At 49.1% G+C, this 20388-nt stretch overlaps 3 protein-coding genes across 3 annotated transcripts; 2 read left to right on the forward strand and 1 right to left on the reverse strand.

Moving 5' to 3' along the window:
• The first annotated feature begins 5121 nt into the window (after positions 1-5121).
• On the forward strand, positions 5122-8687 carry LOC123089637 (trans-cinnamate 4-monooxygenase). The gene is made up of 4 exons (XM_044511268.1): positions 5122-5538; positions 5898-6334; positions 7102-7223; positions 7872-8687. Exons 1-4 carry the CDS (start codon positions 5194-5196, stop codon positions 8468-8470), a joined length of 1503 nt encoding a protein of 500 aa, XP_044367203.1. The 5' UTR covers positions 5122-5193; the 3' UTR covers positions 8471-8687.
• Positions 8688-9653: 966 nt separating this feature from the next.
• LOC123089639 (uncharacterized) lies at positions 9654-11121 on the reverse strand. Its single transcript, XM_044511270.1, has 3 exons — positions 10667-11121; positions 10365-10559; positions 9654-10277 (listed from the first exon to the last, which is right to left on the reverse strand). Exons 1-3 carry the CDS (start codon positions 10676-10678, stop codon positions 9993-9995), a joined length of 492 nt encoding a protein of 163 aa, XP_044367205.1. The 5' UTR covers positions 10679-11121; the 3' UTR covers positions 9654-9992.
• A 973-nt stretch (positions 11122-12094) lies between these two features.
• LOC123089638 (uncharacterized) lies at positions 12095-14733 on the forward strand. The gene is made up of 4 exons (XM_044511269.1): positions 12095-13084; positions 13189-13386; positions 13573-13848; positions 14474-14733. The coding sequence occupies exons 1-4, from the start codon at positions 12107-12109 to the stop codon at positions 14504-14506; spliced, it is 1485 nt and encodes a 494-aa protein (XP_044367204.1). The 5' UTR covers positions 12095-12106; the 3' UTR covers positions 14507-14733.
• The last annotated feature ends 5655 nt before the right edge of the window (positions 14734-20388 follow it).

Here is a 20388-nt window from a genome sequence, read left to right on the forward strand (position 1 = left end):
TCTCCGGCCCGATGCCTGCCTCGCCAAATACTCCGGGGTCGCCGCTGCTCTCCATTTCGCCCTAGGGTTCTTCCTCCTAGTTCAAATAGCTCCAGCAGCCCCCCACCTTTGAGCGCTCCGGCCGGGCGCACGGAAGGAGGCCGCGCCGTGGGTCGAGCAGGTGGTGGGCGCCCCACCCGTGGCGTCGCAGGAAGGTGGCGGGCGTCGCAGGCAGCCGTGGAGCGTAGGCGCACAAAGGTAGCAGTGGAGTAGGCGTGCAGCTGGTGGCGGGGCAGGTCCTGGCCGCGGCGCAAGTGCCGGCGGCGGCGCAGGTCAGCCTGCTGGTGGGGAAGCGGATGGGCAGAGTGAGCTACGAATGATTTGGGGATTTAGTTGCACGGGCCTACATGTCAGCTTCGGACCCACGTCCACGCGGTCCCACTTGTAAGCTCCGGACCCACAACCTAACGCTGGCGGACGGAATGGACTCAAATATGGCCGTTTGGCCTCGTCATAGTAGATGTGCATGGACTAGGGGCAAAACTGAGCACAATTTGCATCTGAGGGCAAAACTGAGCACAGAGACACCACTGAGGGCAAAAGGATAATTAACCCTATAAAATAACAACTTTATTATTGCCTCTAGGGCATATTTCCTCCAGTCTCCCACTTGCACTAGAGTCAATAATCTAGTTCACATCGTCATGTGATTAACACCATAGTTCACATCACCATGTGACCAATACCCAAAGAGTTTACTAGTCAATAATCTAGTTCACATCCCTATGTGATTAACACCCAATGAGTACTAAGATGTGATCATGTTTTGCTTGTGAGAGAGGTTTAGTCAACGGGTCTGCCACATTCAGATCCGTATGTATTTCGCAAATTTCTATATCTACAATGCTCTGCATGGTGCTACTCTAGCTAATTGCTCCCACTATCAATATGTATCCAGATTGAGACTCTCAGTCATCCGAATTGGTGTCAAATCTTGCATGTGCTTGAGCGTAATTTTACGAAGGTTTGTGGGACACATCTAACATCTATTGTGGAGCGTCTGCACACCCCTTCCAATCTGTGTTCCTGAAGGGTCGCCGCATCCATGATGGGATCTTGGCCCTTCAGGAAGTTGTCCATGAGGTCAGTAGGCAACTTCATAAGGGTGTTTTCCTTAAGCTCGATTTTCAGAAGGCGTATGATTGCCTTGATTGATCCTTCTTGTGCTTGGTGTTCGAGCAGAGGGGGTTTGCTAACTGGTAGTTTTTCTAAATCATGCAACTAGTCTGTACCAGGAGCACGTCCATTAATATTAATGGGGATGTTATTTTTTGCATTCCTTGAGGGGGTGAGGCAAGGGGATCCTATTTCCCCTGTCCTCTTCAACTTTGCGGTGGACGCCCTTGCAACCATCTTGGATAAGGCTAGGATGGCTGGCCACCTCACGGGTGTGGCAGGTCATCTAATCCCTAGGGTGGGGCCACTCATCTTCAGTATGCGGATGATACCATGATTATGGTAGAGGCTCGGACCTGGACATCGTCAACCTTAACTTCCTCCTCTGCTTAGAAGCCATGTCTGAGCCAAAAATAAATTTTGACAATAGCACGGTGGCCGTGTTCGGCTATTATGAAGCAGAGAGCAGTAGATCGCGGACAACCTGAATTGCAGGTTGGCAGCCTTCCCTATAGAATATTTGGGGATGCCATTGTCTGATTCAAGGTTTCGTTTGAGCAGATTTGACCTTCTTATGTGGAGGGCCGCCGCACAGGCTGATCCGTGGTGTGGGCGGTTTACTTCCAACGAAAGTAAGACGGTCCTGATTGACTCTATTCTCTCTAGCATCCCTACGTATATGATGGGGTTGTATATTTTATCCAAGGGAGTGCATAGCTCGTTCGACAAGGACATCTCACGTTTATTCTGGCAAGCGATGAATGGTCGACAGAAATATCACATGGTGAAGTGGGCCAACATCTGCTTGCCAAAGGACCTAGGAGGGTTGGGAATCCTTGCCTCCCGTCGTATGAATGTGTCTCACATGCTTCTGTGGGTCTGGCAGATCATCAGAGGGGAGGGGGCCTTTGATTGCAAATTCTTCAGGCAAAGCACCTTCGGGGCTTGCCGCTTCTTGCGTGCGCATGCTCAGAGGGTTCCAGTTTTGGAAGTCCATCTAGAAGATCAAACATGATATTTGCCTGGGCTATCCTTTTTATTGGGAATGGCGAGGGTGCCATGTTTTGGCAACTGGGTCGATGGAGCCTCGTTATGCATGGGGTTTTCCAAACCTATTTGTCGTTTATGTGGATCCATTGCTCTTAGTCTCCGCAGTGGTTGAAAATGGCCACTGTAACATCTTGTTCCATCGTTCTTCTGGGCCAGTGGAGGTGTTGGAGTGGGCTAATTTGGGAGCGACCCTCCAACCTGTGCTCTCGGACTATCCAAACACTGTCTCTTGGAGCCTCTCTCCCTAGGGAGATTTCTCCGTCGCCTCGGCCCTCCAACCTGTGCTCTCCGCCTATGGAAGGTGCCCCTACCCTTGAATATCAATTTTTTTGTGTGGCGATTGTTGAGGGATCGCCTTCCATCGGGAACGGAGGTGCTCAATATAGGAATGGCTCGGGTAATGGGTTATGTCCCCTTTGTGGTCTACCAGAGAGAGGGACCCACATCCTCTTCTCTTGCATGGCGTCTCACGCACTTTGGAGTTTCGTCCAAGAGGCACTATGGCCTGATTGAGAGGCTCCGGACTTAGCCGGATTCCTTCAGGCCAGTCTATCTAGACCGACAGGAAGAGATGCCTCTTCTGGCTAGTGTTTGCGGCGTTAGCTTGGACACTTTGGATGACACATAATAAGATGATGATCGAGCGGGTCTTCCTTCAGCGGGCCTCTGACTCAATCTTCAAATTATTGCGCTCTTGCAGCACTGGCACCCGCTAGCTAGGCAGCGGGACCACGACCGGCTGGGGCAGATGTTGAATGTGCTACAAGTCACCACTCTGTGTCTCTCTTCGCTGCAGACCCCCTGATGTTGTGGCCACTTGGTGGTATTTTTTCTATCTTTCTCTAATGCTTTATTTGGGTGTGCTTGTGTTGATGCCCTAGCAGACTATTTTATCTTGATGACCCACTACTTGTTGTGTGGACAAGTTGATTTCTTTATTTATAAAGCGGGGCGGAAGCCTATTTTTACGAATTTTTAATAGTGGGAAAGTCGTATACACTTTCTGAAACGGAGGCAGAAAACTTTGCCTCGATAAAAGCAAATATAATAAGGTACATTCAGTAGACTGTAAGAATTAAGCTATTATATTTCTGCTGAGTTGGATAAGAGAGAAGAAGATAGAGAAGGGAAGCGGGTTGTAGATTGACAGCCGGCTGAAACACGGACTCCAAGAAACATTATGAGTGTGTAAAGTGGGCCATGCATTAATAAAGTAATACTACTTAGGGACTACTCTCTCCGTCCCATAATATAAGAGCATTTTTGGCACTAGTGTAAAAAACATTCTTATATTATAGGACAAAGGAAGTAGTTACTATACATGTTGGCTATTAGGTTGACTATACGTGATGTGGCAACTTTATATAGCCAGTTATTGGCTCGCAAAACCCTTTTGGAGGCCAAGATCCATGGAGGCCGGTTTTCGAAAAACTCAAAATTCATATATTTACATTTCAAAAAGTTCAGAAAAAATATAGATATACATGGAGGCATAATGCACATGTGTGTAAATTTTCAGGATGAAACACGTTGAAAGGAGGGCCGTGCAAAAAGAAAAAAAGAAATCTAGAGCTTTTTAACACATGATACTATTTATTCTCTCTGGCCACAAATTTGTCTTTTTGGTACATATCACATTTAAAAGTATCATCCTGAAATTTTACACACATACTTATAACATCATTGTTTACTTGTATATTTTTCAAGATTTTTTAAACTGAAAAGTTTGATTTTTTTCAAAAAATCCAGCCTTCATGGAGGCCGAGAGCAAAAACGCCTCACTCGTTGTTGCTATACTATTAACCATGCTCTGAGAGAGACTACTCTGGCAACAAGTGGCCTCAAGATGCTTTGCACCTCGGTTTCGGTCTTTATCTTTCCTATGACAACGGTGTGTAAGTAGAATATATATAGAAATAATGAGGAGCGAGCTGAACTGGCATTTAGCTGGCGAACATACTCTATCGTGGCTCCATGTTACATGTTACAATAAAGTCAGAGGTTTCATCAGTTAGCTATGTGACAGACAGAGTCTACGGCATTATTCAAAACCCTATGGTAATTACAATGAGGTAGCTCGAACGTTCGCCGTGTTAGTGGAGTCCTGAAATAAATCCTCAGTTGCCAGCTACCCGTATATGATATTAGACAGAGTCTCCGGCATTATTCAGCACTACGACAGAGCATCCGATACCCCTGGCATCGTCGTGGAACTTAGGAAACAGACTCCCGCTCTGCTTTACAAATAAAGCATAAATCAAAATACATGACCGACCGATATAATAGTAAGGGAGTTCTCCTACAAAGCAAATCCCATGAAGCCACAACAACTCAAAAAAAATCCCCAAGATATCAGACAACAAAAATCATACTGAAAAATGCAAAGGGTGAAAAGCAAAAAATGACTATGTTGTCGAAAGATAGTACAGGAGGGTCCGAAGAATTGGCATGACTCATGCTAAGGACACCTAACCTTCACGACAACAGTTTTAGAAAGGAAGACGGCGTGAAGCGTCACCCCTATGGAGTCCGAGGCGGACAAGGGTTCTCACTGAAAACCCTGACACGGAGAGGGCAACCACAACAGCATCCTCAATAGAAGAGCGGCACCCACAGGCGACACCGTTGACGGCAAAGCATGAAGCTTTTACTCAGCTCACCCGTACCACCACGAGACGCCTAGGAAATCCGCGACGAGTGCAGAGCTTCGGGTCGTCGTGCAACTTTGATGATGCAGCTTTGGCGTCCTAATCCACCTACCATCCCACTGGTGAACATGTTACTCTCGCATGCATGTGCCTTTCAAGTTTTGACCAGATCGCGATTAGCAACAATGTCAACCTCCATATATACAAATGGTTTCGAAATTGTAGTGGCTCCGCACCAACCTCCATCTCTATAAGTTTCCTCTGCTCACATTAATCCATCCGTCCATCCCGCTGCTGCAGCAACACACACAAAGCCACAGCCACACACAAGCACACGACGATGGACGTCAGCCTCCTGGAGAAGGCCCTCCTGGGCCTCTTCGCGGCGGCGATGCTCGCCATCGCCGTCGCAAAGCTCACAGGCAAGCGCTTCCGGCTGCCCCCGGGCCCCTCCGGCGCCCCGGTCGTCGGTAACTGGCTCCAGGTGGGCGACGACCTCAACCACCGCAACCTCATGGGCATGGCCAAGCGTTTCGGCGAGGTGTTCCTGCTCCGGATGGGCGTGCGCAACCTGGTGGTCGTCTCCAGCCCTGAGCTCGCCAAGGAGGTCCTCCACACCCAGGGCGTCGAGTTCGGCTCCCGCACCCGCAACGTCGTCTTCGACATCTTCACGGGCAAAGGCCAGGTAATAAATCTGTTCGTTGAATTTACAGTTCTTGCATATACATACTAGTTCTTGATAGATACTACTGGCTGGTTTCTAGTAGTGTAATTTCAATGATTTTAATTTTAATTTTCACTAATTTCTGTATGCATTGAAATAATTATCTTTAGGTCCAAATATTCCGCAATTTCAATAGTACACACGAAATAAGAAAAATAAAATACAATCAAGTTCAAATAGAAATCCGATCCTTTGGCCGAAATAAAAACCAAAATCATTGAATTTCAATGCAATTCAATAATTTCAATAATGACTGCAATATTTCTGAAACTGAAATTCAGAACCATGTTCCTAACACAGAAATGATTGCACGTATGTAGGACATGGTGTTCACCGTGTATGGCGACCACTGGCGCAAGATGCGCCGGATCATGACGGTGCCCTTCTTCACCAACAAGGTGGTGGCGCAAAACCGCGTGGGGTGGGAGGAGGAGGCCCGGCTGGTGGTGGAGGACCTCAAGGCCGACCCGGCGTCGGCGACGGGTGTGGTGATCCGCCGCAGGCTACAGCTCATGATGTACAACGACATGTTCCGCATCATGTTCGACCGCCGGTTCGAGAGCCTCGCCGACCCGCTCTTCAACAAGCTGAGGGCGCTGAACGCCGAGCGCAGCATTCTCTCCCAGAGCTTCGACTACAACTACGGCGACTTCATCCCCATCCTCCGCCCCTTCCTCCGCGGCTACCTCAACCGCTGCACCAACCTCAAGGCCAAGAGGATGAAAGTCTTCGAGGAAGACTTCGTCCAAGAGCGCAAGTAAGCTTACTTAATTGCCTCTTACATTTTATAATTAGATGGATCGTGTGTCGATCGATGCTTGCCAGGACATGTTGATGTTAACCGATGTTGCATTAATTAAGCAAGCAAGTACCAAGTGGGACATGTTAATTCCGTTTGCATGAGCTTCGATTTAGGAGTACTCATCCTGCATCGGTTGCCTGGATACATTGGACACTGGTGCTGGCGGTAGTTGACCAGGTGCAGTGCATCAGTGACCACGTGAGAGTAGCTAGCTAGGATTCATTTTCACGAGGTGACAATACAATACATACACCGACAGTGGAAGTACATATATGATACTCCCTCCATTCCACAATGTAGTGCCTATAGATTTTTTTGAAAGTCAAACTTTGTCAACTTTGACCAAGTGTATAGATAAAACTCTCTATACCTACAATACCAAACATGTACATTCTGAAAATATAACTTAGGATATATCCAATGATGTGCATTTGGTATTCTAGATGTACCTACTTTCCTTCATAAATATGGTCAAAGTTTGTAATGTTTGACTTTTGAAAGAATCTATAGGCACTACATTGTGAAACGGAGGGAGTATATAGGTTTCTTTTTGCGAGAGAAGTACATATATAGGTTGATGGAAGTACACCAACAGATCACAAGTTTTCTTTTTTTCATTCAATCCAAAATTGGACCAGGTTCCACTATCAGAGATAACGGAGGTCACCAGTTATGCATCCAGGAAACTAATAAGCATCTACTGGGTTATCTTACAATTGCAGGAAGGCGCTGGAGAAGAACGGTGAGATCAGATGCGCCATGGACCACATCCTCGAGGCCGAAAGGAAGGGCGAGATCAACCACGACAATGTCCTATACATCGTCGAGAACATCAACGTCGCAGGTAAAACTCATCATCTAGTAAATATAATTAACATGTAGACATCTTTGTGTCCAACCTAGTTTTGACTTTTGAGAGAAGAAAAATGCTCTACCTAACCATTTTTATGAAGGAAAAAAATGTAGACCATTTCTTTGTGTACAGAAAGTAGCAAGGACGATTGCAATTTATATATTAAGATAACACGACATCTTCCATGCAATCCAACTCATCAATTAAATGTGTATTCATCTTTGTCAAACCTAGTTTTGACTTTTGAGTAGAAGAAAATTCTCTACCTAACATTTTATTAAAAGAATGCAAACCAGTTCTTTGTTAATAAAAACTAGCACACACGTACGATTGCATTTTTTTATCTCAAGACAATACAACGAGAGATCGTGATGTGCAGCTGGCGAAGAGCCAGTATTATTCCTTGAACATGCGGAGAGCCTAAATAGTTGTAGGTGCAACAATTTTTGGTGTAATTCATGATGAATTTATTGATATTGCTTTGGTATGGCACGTAGACATTAATATATTTCTCAAACTCGGTTAAACCTAGAGAAGTTTGACTTTAGAACAAACATTTTGGATGAAAAAGTACTAATTAATTTAGCACAAATGTTGACAAGAGAATGAGCTTGAAATAATTCTTTTGCATACATGCAGCAATTGAGACGACCCTGTGGTCGATCGAGTGGGGAGTTGCGGAGCTGGTGAACCACCCGGACATCCAGTCAAAGCTCCGCCAGGAGATCCTCGCCGTGCTAGGCCCCAATGCAGCGGTGACAGAGCCGGACCTGGAGCGTCTCCCCTACCTGCAAGCCGTCGTCAAGGAGACTCTCCGCCTCCGCATGGCCATTCCACTACTTGTACCACACATGAACCTCAAGGATGCCAAGCTCGCCGGCTACGATATCCCCGCCGAGTCCAAGATCCTTGTCAATGCATGGTTCCTCGCCAATGACCCCAAGCGGTGGGTGCGCGCCGACGAGTTCCGTCCGGAGCGGTTCCTCGAGGAGGAGAGGGCCGTCGAGGCCAACGGTAACGACTTCCGGTTCGTGCCCTTCGGTGTTGGCCGGAGGAGCTGCCCAGGGATCATCCTCGCGCTGCCCATCATCGGCATCACGCTCGGCCGCCTGGTGCAGAACTTTCAGCTGCTGCCACCACTCGGGCAGGACAAGATCGACACCACGGAGAAGCCCGGACAGTTCAGCAACCAGATCCGCAACCACGCCACCGTCGTCTGCAAGCCACTCAAGGCTTAGAAGAATTTACGATCCGACGAACTAGACGGCGGATCCGCTGGAATGCGTGCACATGTTTGTCTAAGAATTTTGCAGTTTTTGTAATAAGTTTGACCTTTCTTGGTGAGTTCGGTTATTTTTCTTCATGTGAGGTGTCGGGTTGTTGATTTGCAAAAACTTGGTAACGTTGATGTAAAACTTATTCGCACGAAAATCAGATTGCTAGTTACTCAATTCATAAACGCCGGCACGGTCAGTTGGCATGAAACTAGTCCGAGCCAATCAAGTCGTTGGTGATCATTTTCCACAGTGTTGTAGGGAGGTAGCTGATTTTTTGGAGGGGCCAACAATTGACAGATCGCAATGTCTGGACTCAAGAGACAAGGACGATCTAGCTAGTGTCGGACCCTCTTGGAGGAGGTAACACCCTACTCTTGCTCCTGAGATGTATTGCACTATGTGACGGTCAGGCATGTTGTTTACAAGGTGATACTAGCGGAGACAGAGGTGGGAGATAAAGTGTTAGGTGAGGAACCCTTGGTCTCAATTGGTGAAGTGTTATGCTGAATCAGCTTACCTACAAGATGCCCCTAAACTATCTTATAGACAATATTCTCGGGTATAGTTACATTGCATGTGCCAGTTTACAAGTGGGTGCATGTGCTACTGGTTCATGCCGGGCACTGGGTGGCTGAATCAGCCGGTTGGCTGCCATGTCCTTCAAGATGGTGAAAAGAGCATGCTTCTTTAGTGTACTCCATTGGGCCTCATTAGTTGGGAACATAACCTAAGAACACGATGACATTACTGAGAGAAACAATAATAGGGTGACGTAAGTGCGCTATAAGAGATGTCATATTCAACTTTTGCTTAGTTGGAGGAGTGAGAAGAAGAAAGAGAACAAAAGCGGACAATAGATTTAGAATCAAATATATCATGCGCTCAACATCTTTTGTGGGAGGATAAGGTGGACCGCATACTAATGGCATAGCATGCAAGTATGACTAACCGTACTGGACTATTAGGTTGGCTATATGTGCTGTTGCAACTCTTTATAGTCAGTTGTTGGTTATTATCCTTGCTCTAAAGAGCATCACCATGGCTAGTTCCTCGAGAAATAAAGAGAGAAGAGGCAGGCATGAATGACACTCAAAAGAACATAACTATAAAAATTTCAGAACAAAACACTCGCACAAAGATAACATTGATCAAGCATGATTTTTTTTTCCTTATCTTTTGACGAAAAGGCAGATGTCCTGCCATTCGGTTATCAAGCATGAGTTTAGGATTCAGACCCGTACAAACATATAATAATTACATAAAAGTAGTTGCCGCATCTAGGAACATGTTAATCATGCAAAAGGTAAAAGTAATTGTTCCTTCTAGACATACTCCCTCCGTCCGAAAATACTTGTCATCAAAATAAATAAAAGGGGATGTATCTAGATGTATTTTAGTTCTAGATACATCCTTTTTTGTCCATTTTGATGACAAGTATTTTCGGACGGAGGGAGTATATGCTAATCATGCAAGCAGAACCCCTCTAACCAGAGATAAGATCAATGTTGCCTTCTACATATGGATACTCTCCAAAAATATTGTGTATTTTTGTGCACCAATCATCACTTGGCATGTCTTGATCTGGCAGCTTCACAGTCACACTTTTAAGCATTGGCGAGCATCTAAGTACCACTTTCAGGAAATCTAACTCATGATTCTTCCCTTTGAAGCCTTCAATTTTCACTTTTCGAAGATTCAAGGAGATAGTTTGGGATCTCCAATCCTTTGAGCCATCGCAAGGACAATTTAGTGGGCATGCTTCTTTCACCTACAATAAATGTGAATCACGTCAATGGATGCTCTTCTTCAAATTTTGTTGAATGAGTCCAAATATATAAGCAGAGTGATAAATTACCTCGGATCTCGATACATCGATGTTAAAATTCTGTATATCTTTAAGACGATGCATGCCAAGGAGACGCAAGACAAATGCTCCAAATGCATGCCCCTTTGTTGTGAGATGTAGATTCAAAGTAGAGAACTGGGTGACCACATGTTTACCTATCTCCGCCACAAATCCGCGCTCTGCACCTTGAAAACTCAATGAATCCTGCATAATAATACGGCAAGATATCCATCACTAATAAGCTGATCTTTTAAGACAAACTAATAAATTGGGATAATTGTAGACTGAGCAAAGGATGACAGGAGACGTACTTGGGCACACATGTGCAGGGACAAGACCTCCTCTCCTTGTCTCTTTCATGTCTTCAAGCCCAGCTCCAAGAGGCCCCAAAGAGCAAGCCCATGAGTCACCTTGGGATACGAGCAGGACCAGCTATGCTCGCCGCCGTCCAGGAAGGAGGACAACGCCGTCAATTGCATAAGCGCGCATGCCTCTGCGCGGCCTCTCATCGCCTTCATGCGGTTCACGAGGAGCTCTTGCAGCGATGTCGAGCGGACGGTGAAGTCGTCTACCGTGAGCACCTGCAGGCGCGGGCAGTTAGGGATCAAGACCCCGAGGTCGACGTTGCAGCCGGAGAGGGTCAGCCTCTCAACCAACGGGAACCCCGCGCCGGCCTGTGAGGGTTGCAAATGCAAGCGGAGGTCCAGCCCGTGCAGCTCCATCGAGGTGGCGCGGAGGAAGCGGGGTAGCCGTACGAGAAAAGGGGCCCGCGTCTGCGTGACCATGAAGCGGAGCTCCACCGGCGCGAGCGCCGCGGCGGCACGGAGCACCGCGGAGAGATTGGTGCCAACAACGTATTTTGTTGAGAAATTGGTGCCAGCATCGTACCGCGGCCTCCAGCGGTCTTGCGGCCCAACGGGATGAACCGCGGCGTGCTGCCGTCTTGCGGCCCGACGGGTGGGACGAACAATGGCGTGCTGCCCTCTTGCGGCCCGACGGGTGGGACGAACATCGGCGTGCTGCCATCTTGCGGCCGGACCGGGGGAACGAACCGCAGCCTGCTGCCGTCTTGCGGCCCGAGGGCGACGTGGATGTCAAGGAGGCGCACCCCGGCCGGGGCCGGCGACGCGGCGGAGCGCGTCCTCGAGCCAGTCGAGCGGGACGTGGTGGAGGGTGACGTCGAGCTCGGGCTTGGGGAGGCCGGAGCAGACGCGGGGCCAGCGGCGTGAGAGGACGCAGGTGCGCGCGGCGTCGCGTGCGCAGCCGAGGCGGAGGAGGACCAGGTGGAGTAGATCGTCCGGGAGGGAGCTGATGCGGTCGGCTGGTGACCCGCTGTCCTCCATGGCTAGCTCGCTGGAAACCCTAACAATACTGCGACGCGATTGGATGCATGCGGTGCGCGCGCGAGAGAAAGCGAGCACTAGTAGAAGGATCGGCCGGGGAATACGAACCGGAGTTGGCGTCGATTTCCATGGATCGGTAAGTTTGGGACCGAAAACTCCTCAACTCCAGCGCCAGGAACGAAATCCTCCACGGTCGATCCCGGAGTGTGAGATCCGTTCGGCGAGACCGCTTCTCGCTCGAAGCCCATCAAATCGCCCCTATGCGGCCCTCGTGTCAAAAAAAGGAGTCCTATTTTCCTTGAAAAAAGGAGTCCTATTCCCTAAATTACGTATTTCTGTTGCTTTAATTACTGTCTCCGTCCCCCAACCTCGGGCTTAGTTTGCAGCATTGGGGTTTCCAATTCCAACATGGAGGAGACGGAGAACGGAGGGCGCCATGGTTCAGCCGACCTCATCAGCGCCCTTCCGGACGATCTGCTCCTCCAGGTCCTCGATCGCCTCGACTCCAGACGCTCCGCCGCGCGCACCGGCCTCCTCTCCCGCCGGTGGCGCGGCCTCTCGACCCGCCTGCCCTGCCTCACCGTCACCCTCCACAAAGTCCCGCTCTGCTCGCTCGAGGCCGCGCTGGCCCACGCCATCCGTCCCGGGGTATGCCATTACTACCTCGATATCTGTGTCCCCTCGCAGGGCACGATCACCCCCGTCAGCATCTCCTCGCTACTCCGCGCCGCGGCGGCGCTCTCGCCCGTCGAGATGCTCTTCGTCCTCGAGCCGGACGTCAAGGTCCCAGCTGGTCTGGACGTGAACCTGAATCCTATGGCGCTGCTCTACGATCTCCCGTGGAGCACGCAGTGCTCCCTATTTGGGGGGAACCTGCCCCGCTTCGACCACGCCACCTCCATCGACCTGCGCGCGCGCCACCTCCGCTTGCTCCCGCCGTCCTCCGGGTTCCCTTCGCTGGAGAGGCTCTGCCTCTCCGGCTGCGACGTCGACCTCGCCGCCTTGATCCCTCGCTGCCCGCGCATCCGCATCCTCCGGGTCAACAACAATGGTATGGTGGCCATGGACAGCATCACAATCCACTCGGCGTCGCTGCACCAACTCTCTGTGGAGAGCAGCAACAGATGTACATCCCGTATAGACATCGAGGCGCCTGTGCTTAAGCAATTGAACCTGTCTTTCCGTGCCGGCGGCGATCTCAGGGTCTCCTCCGTCTGGGCACCAATGGCGGAGAAGGTCTCGTGGAGGTGCTCGTATAAAAAGCCCACTTATAGGCTTGGTCTCTGGGGCCTCTTGGAGGCCGGCTTAAACACCACCGACCACTCCCAAAAAGGCGGCTCGCAGCTCCCAACCGGCCATGTCCTCTCCCTACACATGGCTGCCCAAGTATGCATCTCTCCTGTCTTGCTTGCTTGCTCAATTCACCGGATTTGCTGCGGGCTAAACTGATGAACTTAATCATGATGTCATTTTGAATTGATTTTTTGCAGAGGTCATACAGATATCTAAATGCGGAGCACACCTTTGCGGCAGAGCTCGATAAACATATGGTTTCCAAATTCTCTCGTTTGGACCTACATCTTACAACCACAGGGCATGCGTTTGGAGCATTGGTGTTGCGTCTCTTTGGGTTGCATCGTATTCGTAGAGCTATTCAGAACCTTAGGATCGTACTTCAAAGATCAGAGGTAATTTATCGCTTTGCTTACACCCCCTCTTATATTTTTTTACGGAGGGAATACATTTTGGAATATATATGTGGTATCACCTCTTCAACAACAAGAATTGTAGGCGCATTGTTATGCTTGAGCTAAGGTCTCAATAGTCGAACATCTATTATATGTTGTTACTGTAATTCACATTCTTTTTACTAGGTGAAAGAAACATGCCACGTAACTTGTTTCTGTGGTGAGCCCAAAGACTGGAGAACACAAACTATCCCGTTGGCTGGTCTTGAAACCGTGGAAATTGAAGGCCTCCACGGGGAGGATCATGAGTTTGATTTCTTGAAAGTAATGTTTACATCTGCTCGAATGCTTAAAAGAGTTACTCTGAGGCTGGCACATGGTGTCACCCCATGTGTCGATTGGTGCACAAAAGTGAACAACATCTTCAAGGCGTTTCCTTTCGTGAAGTGCAACGTTGATCTGGTAAGCAGGTCTGATGCATGGTTCACATAATCATGGACGCGAGAACTATTTTATTGTTTTACCGTCTAGAAGTCTGAACTCATCCTTTAGCCTTGTGCCTACAGTCTTTTGGTCTGAAACGTATGCAGTTCTTTCATATCAGTAGGCTTCATAGTTTGCAAATTTCTAAGGCTTTTGGAATGTGCCAGATGACATGTTATTAATTATTTGTTCAAGGATGCCCTCTTTGTTTGTTGAAAAAATCGACATTGATGGTCCACATGCTACACAGATGTTCTTCCATTATTATGATCATCTTTTTCATGGGTTCAGTTTCCCATTAGTGGTGGCCGAGAGGTCTAAGACTTCTCTATTCTTCTGTTTATTATTCAATCATACCATCTACTTCTATATACATGTCAGGTGATTGTGCATATGCACTCCAATAATTGGCTGAATATGCTATATTTTCTGCTGATTTCTCTTTGATGGAATATTAGTTCTGAATTTGTACATGCATTTTGTGAACTTTTTAGTCTATACAAGCTTCCTTCACTTAGTCTCCCTGTCCTGATTGAAACTAAGTTGGCCGACTTAATATTTCCACGTGACTGAACTTGTTTTGTTTTACCTCCTCTGCATGCAGGGTCAATATGTAGCAGCCAGAGATCTGCATTGACATGATTCCCATGCTTACGGTTGTGGATTCAGGGTGCTCAGTAATAAAATCGTCCTCTCCCATGCCGACAAACCCCTGTGTGATTTCAGGATCTTGCTTCATGGCTTCAATCATACTACCTTCTATTGTTCTGCAACTATAAGGGAGCTACAGGCTCGAAGTGCTGCACAGTAGTTTATTATTGCATATTAAATGTTAATTTTCACTGTTGTTGTGACGTGGTGAACTCTCCGTATTAGAAGACAGTTGTTGTAATCCTCAAAATATAGCCATTGCCATTGATATTCTGACTATTCTCATGTCGGGATCTCCGGTAAAAAACTATGTGGCGCCATCTTCACGTCGAAGAAAAATCCTCCTCTAGGATTTTGGGACGAAATAAGCTATATAGGTGAAATCAATCAATCGGGGGCCTCCTATGGGCCGCACACACTCCCTCCGTGCCATAGGCCAGGGCGCTTGGTTGGGCGTGTGGGCCATATGGACCGCCCTTCAGCTCCTTCCTCTAGATTTGTGGCTCTTTTCCTCCAAAAACCGAGTGTGATTTTATTTATTATTGATTGATATTTATTGTTCTGCATATGAAAAAACAATACCATGACAATTCTGCTCAAAACAATGTTCGGTCGGTTAGTTCTTATTCAGCTGTGTAAGACAAACGGAAAAACATAGCCAAAGTGTTTATAGAAAAGTAAATACATTTGAGACGTATCAGGCAATGTCCTTGGTCAACGGTTCCATACTGTAGCATCTCCCTCAGGGATCTCCATGCTGTTGTATCCCTCGGCTCACTGCGATAATGACGCTGCCTCGTCATGCATAATTGATAGGTGCCACAGTGACAACTCAACCTGTGATTACAGAATTTGTGTATTAGGAGGGGTTCTTCATGACGACTTCTCGAGTTTGAGAAGTACTTCTTTTTTCTGGGTTTATAAGTTTGCCTCGAATTTTGAGCCTAACTCCGACCCAAAATAAGCTGAACTCATGAATTGTTTGAGTGGAGTATATTCTTTTCCTTCCGTTTAATTTCCATTTAAAAGTACTAATGTAGTTTGTTTTGCCTATTGCACTCTTTTGGGATTTATACCGGTTTAACAATTGAATAAATTATGATAATTAAGGATGGCCTAGATGTTATAAATTTCCAGAAATAAAAATAACTTAACACTAGTAAGCATGCATGTGTAACACATCTTCAGGGAATTATGATACAGACTCTCCTAACATCTACACTGAGAAGATATGGACGGCTACAATTTACAACATCTCTTTTGTCGTTGATATAGAGGGTATCTGCCTCCTTAGGGCATCTCCAGCCGTTCGCCCCCCCAGGGCGTCTAAATAGAGCGGCATGGGGGCGTGCCGGCGCTAGTTCGGCCCCCGGGGGCGACCTAGCGCCCAGTCACGCCCCCACGCTCCGCTCCCAGGATGCGGAAAATTCAAACTTGGTCGTTCCTGCTCTCAAAAGACGCCGCAAATCCGGCGATCGGACGTAGTCTGGCGTTACAAAAAACAGAGGGCCGCTGTGCGCAACGATTCACTCGGCTTGGTCGGCTCCAGGCGTTGGCGGAGTCGGCGTGCGCGGGCTCGTCGGTGTCGGACCTGCTTCGTCGCAGGGCTGCATCGGCGCGGCTTCGACACTGCTGGGCGGCGATGTAGAGGCGCCGTCCGGGCTTGGCGTCCGTGTGCTCGTGGGCGTCATCGGCGTCGTCGGCGTTGCTGTCGGCAGCTCGTTCAGGATGAGGCCGCGCTGCACCAGGTACCACGCCTTGAGCTTCTCGTCGTTGCTCTGGAGCATGTCCGCACTGCTCATCAGAAAAGCCATGTCGGTGTTCCTCTTCTTCGCGGCGATGTTCGTTCGGAGCAGGTCGATCTTGATGGCGTTGTTCTTCATAAGCGACGACCACCGCGCCTCGGTCTTCTCTTCGCGCAGGACGGCCCGGGTCTGGGCGTCGGCGAGGCAATGCTCGAAGATATGCGGGCGAACGGCGTGCGTACCTGATCCTCAATGCTGGCGCCGCTCTCCGGGCGAGCCGCGACCTCCTCGACGATTCCATGCCATTTGTTGCACGCCAACTGGATACGCCCCCAATGGTTCGCCATCGCCTTGGAGCCGCGCTGCATGTACACGCCTTTGAAGTAGGGGTCGATGAGCTTCCGCTAGTCGAACTCGGCCTTGATGCGGTCCCAGTACGTGTCCAAGCTCTGGTTCGCGCCGGTGGTCGGGTCGAGGCAGACGACTTTCCATGCTTCGGCGAGGCATTCCTCCTCCTTGGACGTCCACTTGATGCGCGGTTCGCCTGACCTAGCCGCCCGCTTCTTCTTCTTCTGGCGCCCCTTCGTCGGAACAGGAGCCGGTTCCTCCTCCTCCTCCTCCTCCTCGTCCTCCTCCTCCCCGGGTTCCTGCGCGTCGTCGCCGTAGACGTAGCCGAGCTCAGCCTCCATGTCGCCGCTGAGGTCCATTACCTCGTCCTGGGTGGCGAACCCGGGAGACTCGGCGGCCGCGGTCGATCCTGTCGCGATGATGTCCTCCATGTTGGCTCCCGTGTCGTCGGCGTCGCCGAGGTGCGAGAAGGGTAGCGGTCCGCGGTAGAGATGGGGCATCGGTGTGGACGCGTAGGAGGCGGGCAGCGAGTAGTTGTATGGAGGGTACTGCACGCCGACGAAGGCGGGCGAGGGCGTGCGCGTAGCGGGGTGACCATGAGGGAAGGTCACGTTTGGGTTGAACCCGCCGTGCGCGTCGCCGTCGGCGTAGCCGGGCGACGATGAACCCCATGGAGATCCGGCGCCTTGCTGTCCCCAGGGCGCGTACTGGGCGTGGCTGACGACGGGCGGATTCATCCCCGCCTGGTCGACCGATGAGGAAGACGCCGCCACGCGCGCCGCATTGTCGCGGGCCTTCTTGGCTATGGCCCTGTTCCACCTGTCGGCGGTGACCGCTTCGCGCCGCTGAACTTCCACCCTCCACTCGGCGTTCGATAGGCCCGGTGGCTTCGATGGCGGCGCCCTCGGCTTCCTCTGCTTCGGCTGGACCACGGCGCCAGTCGCGGTTGCCGCCGCGCGCGGCAACGCGTACTTCTTCGGCGGCATGGCGTGCTTCTTCGCGGCGACCGGGAGGGGGTTTGGCGGGAGAAAGGGATAGAATGGCGGGAGGAAGGCGAGCGAGCGGGAGAGATGCGAGGGAAAAGCGTCAAGAAACGGCGGAAAAAGACCCTCGGGTCGCTTCCAGGGCGGACCCACGCGCCTTTTTCGCGCCGGCTCCCCAAGCGCCCCCCAGGGCGCCGGGTTCGGCCTGGGTCCGCCGGCACCAGTTTTGGCCCGAGCCGGTGAAAAACGGGCTTCTGGGGGCGCGACTGGGGCCTTTTTTTTATGCCGGCGCGGCAAAATCGCCTGGGGATGGCCTGTTGGGGGCGCGGCTGGAGATGCCCTTAGTCCCTCTCCCATTGTCTTGTTGGAGGTAATTGGTCCCCGCCTCTATAGTCTACTGCTCCAATGAGAAGAGGACTAGGGCACCGCAAGCTTCTATACTAGCACGTAGATAGGGTTCACATTGGTGTTTGCAGGGGCATCACATCAGTTCCGAGGACGGCACCACATCAAAATATCTGCCTCCTATCCTCCACCTGGGTCGTGCTGCAGTGAACCAAAAAATGGTCGAAAACACAACATCCGTGCAATATTTTTATGGAAACCAACAATCTATTAGTCATCATGAAAAGAGTTACAATGTCACTGACATCATCAAGGTATTCATCTGACCAATTTACCAAGAAATAAGTTTCTTGCCAACGGCGCTAGTTCACGTGCTACTTTACTGATCTCTCTCCTCAAGCGTCATATATAACAAAGCCAACTAATTCTTCAAATGGTTAATGTCTTCGAAGATGCTCGAGATGAGGCACAAAAATCTTGTGTTGCTTTTGAAGACATTGACAACATAAGGGTTATTAGATTTCAAAACAATGGGAGAAACAAGGAGGTATTTTGCGAGCCGGAGAGCGATTGAGCGCGCTCGGGCTTTGGTTTCTACCATGTCGCTGCATCCCTCTATGTTTAGAGCAACACACAGTAACACCCCTCATTTGTGGTTGCGACTTGCCAACACTAACGATAATGCAGGTTTGGTCATTATTTTGCAGAAAAGAAGCATTGACTTTTGCCCTCGCACTATTTTACTCTAGTCTTGACCACCTAGTCAGAGACCTAGTCACTTGTATAGTCTTTTTACAATTGACTGGAGGTTGAGTTTCTGCATCATTTCCCCATGTCATATTGCTCATATTAAAAAATATAGATAAAAACAGTTTGTTTTGCCTATTGCATTTTGTAGGGATTTATACTGGTTTAACAATTGAATAAATTATGATAATTGAGGATGGGCTAGATATTATAAATTTTCAGAAAACAAACTTAACAAAGATTGAGGGTCTCTCTGATTCACAAGATTTTACAGAAGGAAAAATACATACAAGATTATACAGTGTCGTCATGTCTATTTAAATCCTACATTAGCTCTGATTCACCGTCTAAGGGCCTCGGGGTGACTTTCACGACCGAGAAACCGCCGTGCATAATTACAAAGAGGTCGACAAAAATTCTATGCTCTTGCGGGGCCGTTTTTGGGTAATAGCTAACTGTTTTTGTGTCCGACATGGCTACAGAGATGTCTTTCCGATTCACATGACTTTAACGTTAACACAGAGAAGGAAAAGTAAGATTGCAATGTGTTGTCTATTTAAATCCTACCTCCCATGTTTCTACTATACACTACCGGACTCGCCTCCTATGCCGACGGCATAGTTTAGCCGTCGGCAGTGATTTTCAACTGACGGCAACGGACGGCACCGTCAAAAGCGCTGACAAATCACGGGCCACCGCGTGGCAGAGATATGCCTACGGCAAAGCCGTCGGCACAGGTGAAAATCTATGCCGATGGCTTTGCCGTCCGCATACCTCTGCCACGTGGCCGCCTCTGGTGAGTCCTGGCAGCAGAGATATGCCTACGGCAAAGCCGTCGGCATAGATTTTCACCTATGCCGACGGCTCTGCCGTAGGCATATCTATGCCACGTGGCAGGCCCTAGGAAGCCCTGTGCATATCTATGCCAATGGCTTTGCCGTAGACATAGATCTGTGCTGTTTTTTTATCATTTTTATAGGCATTACGATCGTTGGATTTCAAAGACATGGGCTTCATTTTTTAGCTTCTTATTACCTGCGGGAGTCCCACTGCCGTTAGCATTTTCCTGTTTTCTCTGTTTCAATTCATTTTGACAGCATTTCAAACCAGAAAAAAATAGAATTATGCAGAAATATGACAGTTCATCATCTAAACATACTCAAGTTCATCATCATCATTTAAACATACTCAAGTTCATCATCTAAAGATCATCATCGACGAAAGTTCATGAACATAAGTAGTGCAAGAAATGTAACATCATCATCGTCATCTAAAAAACTAACAAGTAGGAACATGAAAGGTATGGCACGACGGCCACATGCACGGGTATCATCATCGACATCAAGCAAGACCACCGCCGCCAAAACCACCACCGCCAAGACCACCTCCGCCAAGACCACCACCGCCAAGACCACCTCCGCCAAAACCGCCACCACCAAGACCACCACCACTCTGCCAGATCGGAGTGACTGGGGTCGACGTAGCAGGAGTCGAGCCCCCGGCCCCCTACATGTTTGAGAGAAGATTCTAACGGTAAATATGATATGATAGTGTTGAATGAACGAGAACTAGTTTGTCAGTAGTTAGGCAAATGTACTAACCGGACTATCACCGCCTAACGTGGGAATGTGTGGGGCTTCTCCCGCAGGTGGTGGTGGGGGTCCAATTTGTGGTGGCTCCGTGCGGTTAGTCCAAGAGGC

This window comes from Triticum aestivum, chromosome 4B (genome assembly GCF_018294505.1).
Source record: "Triticum aestivum cultivar Chinese Spring chromosome 4B, IWGSC CS RefSeq v2.1, whole genome shotgun sequence".
NCBI classification, from domain to species: domain Eukaryota; kingdom Viridiplantae; phylum Streptophyta; class Magnoliopsida; order Poales; family Poaceae; genus Triticum; species Triticum aestivum.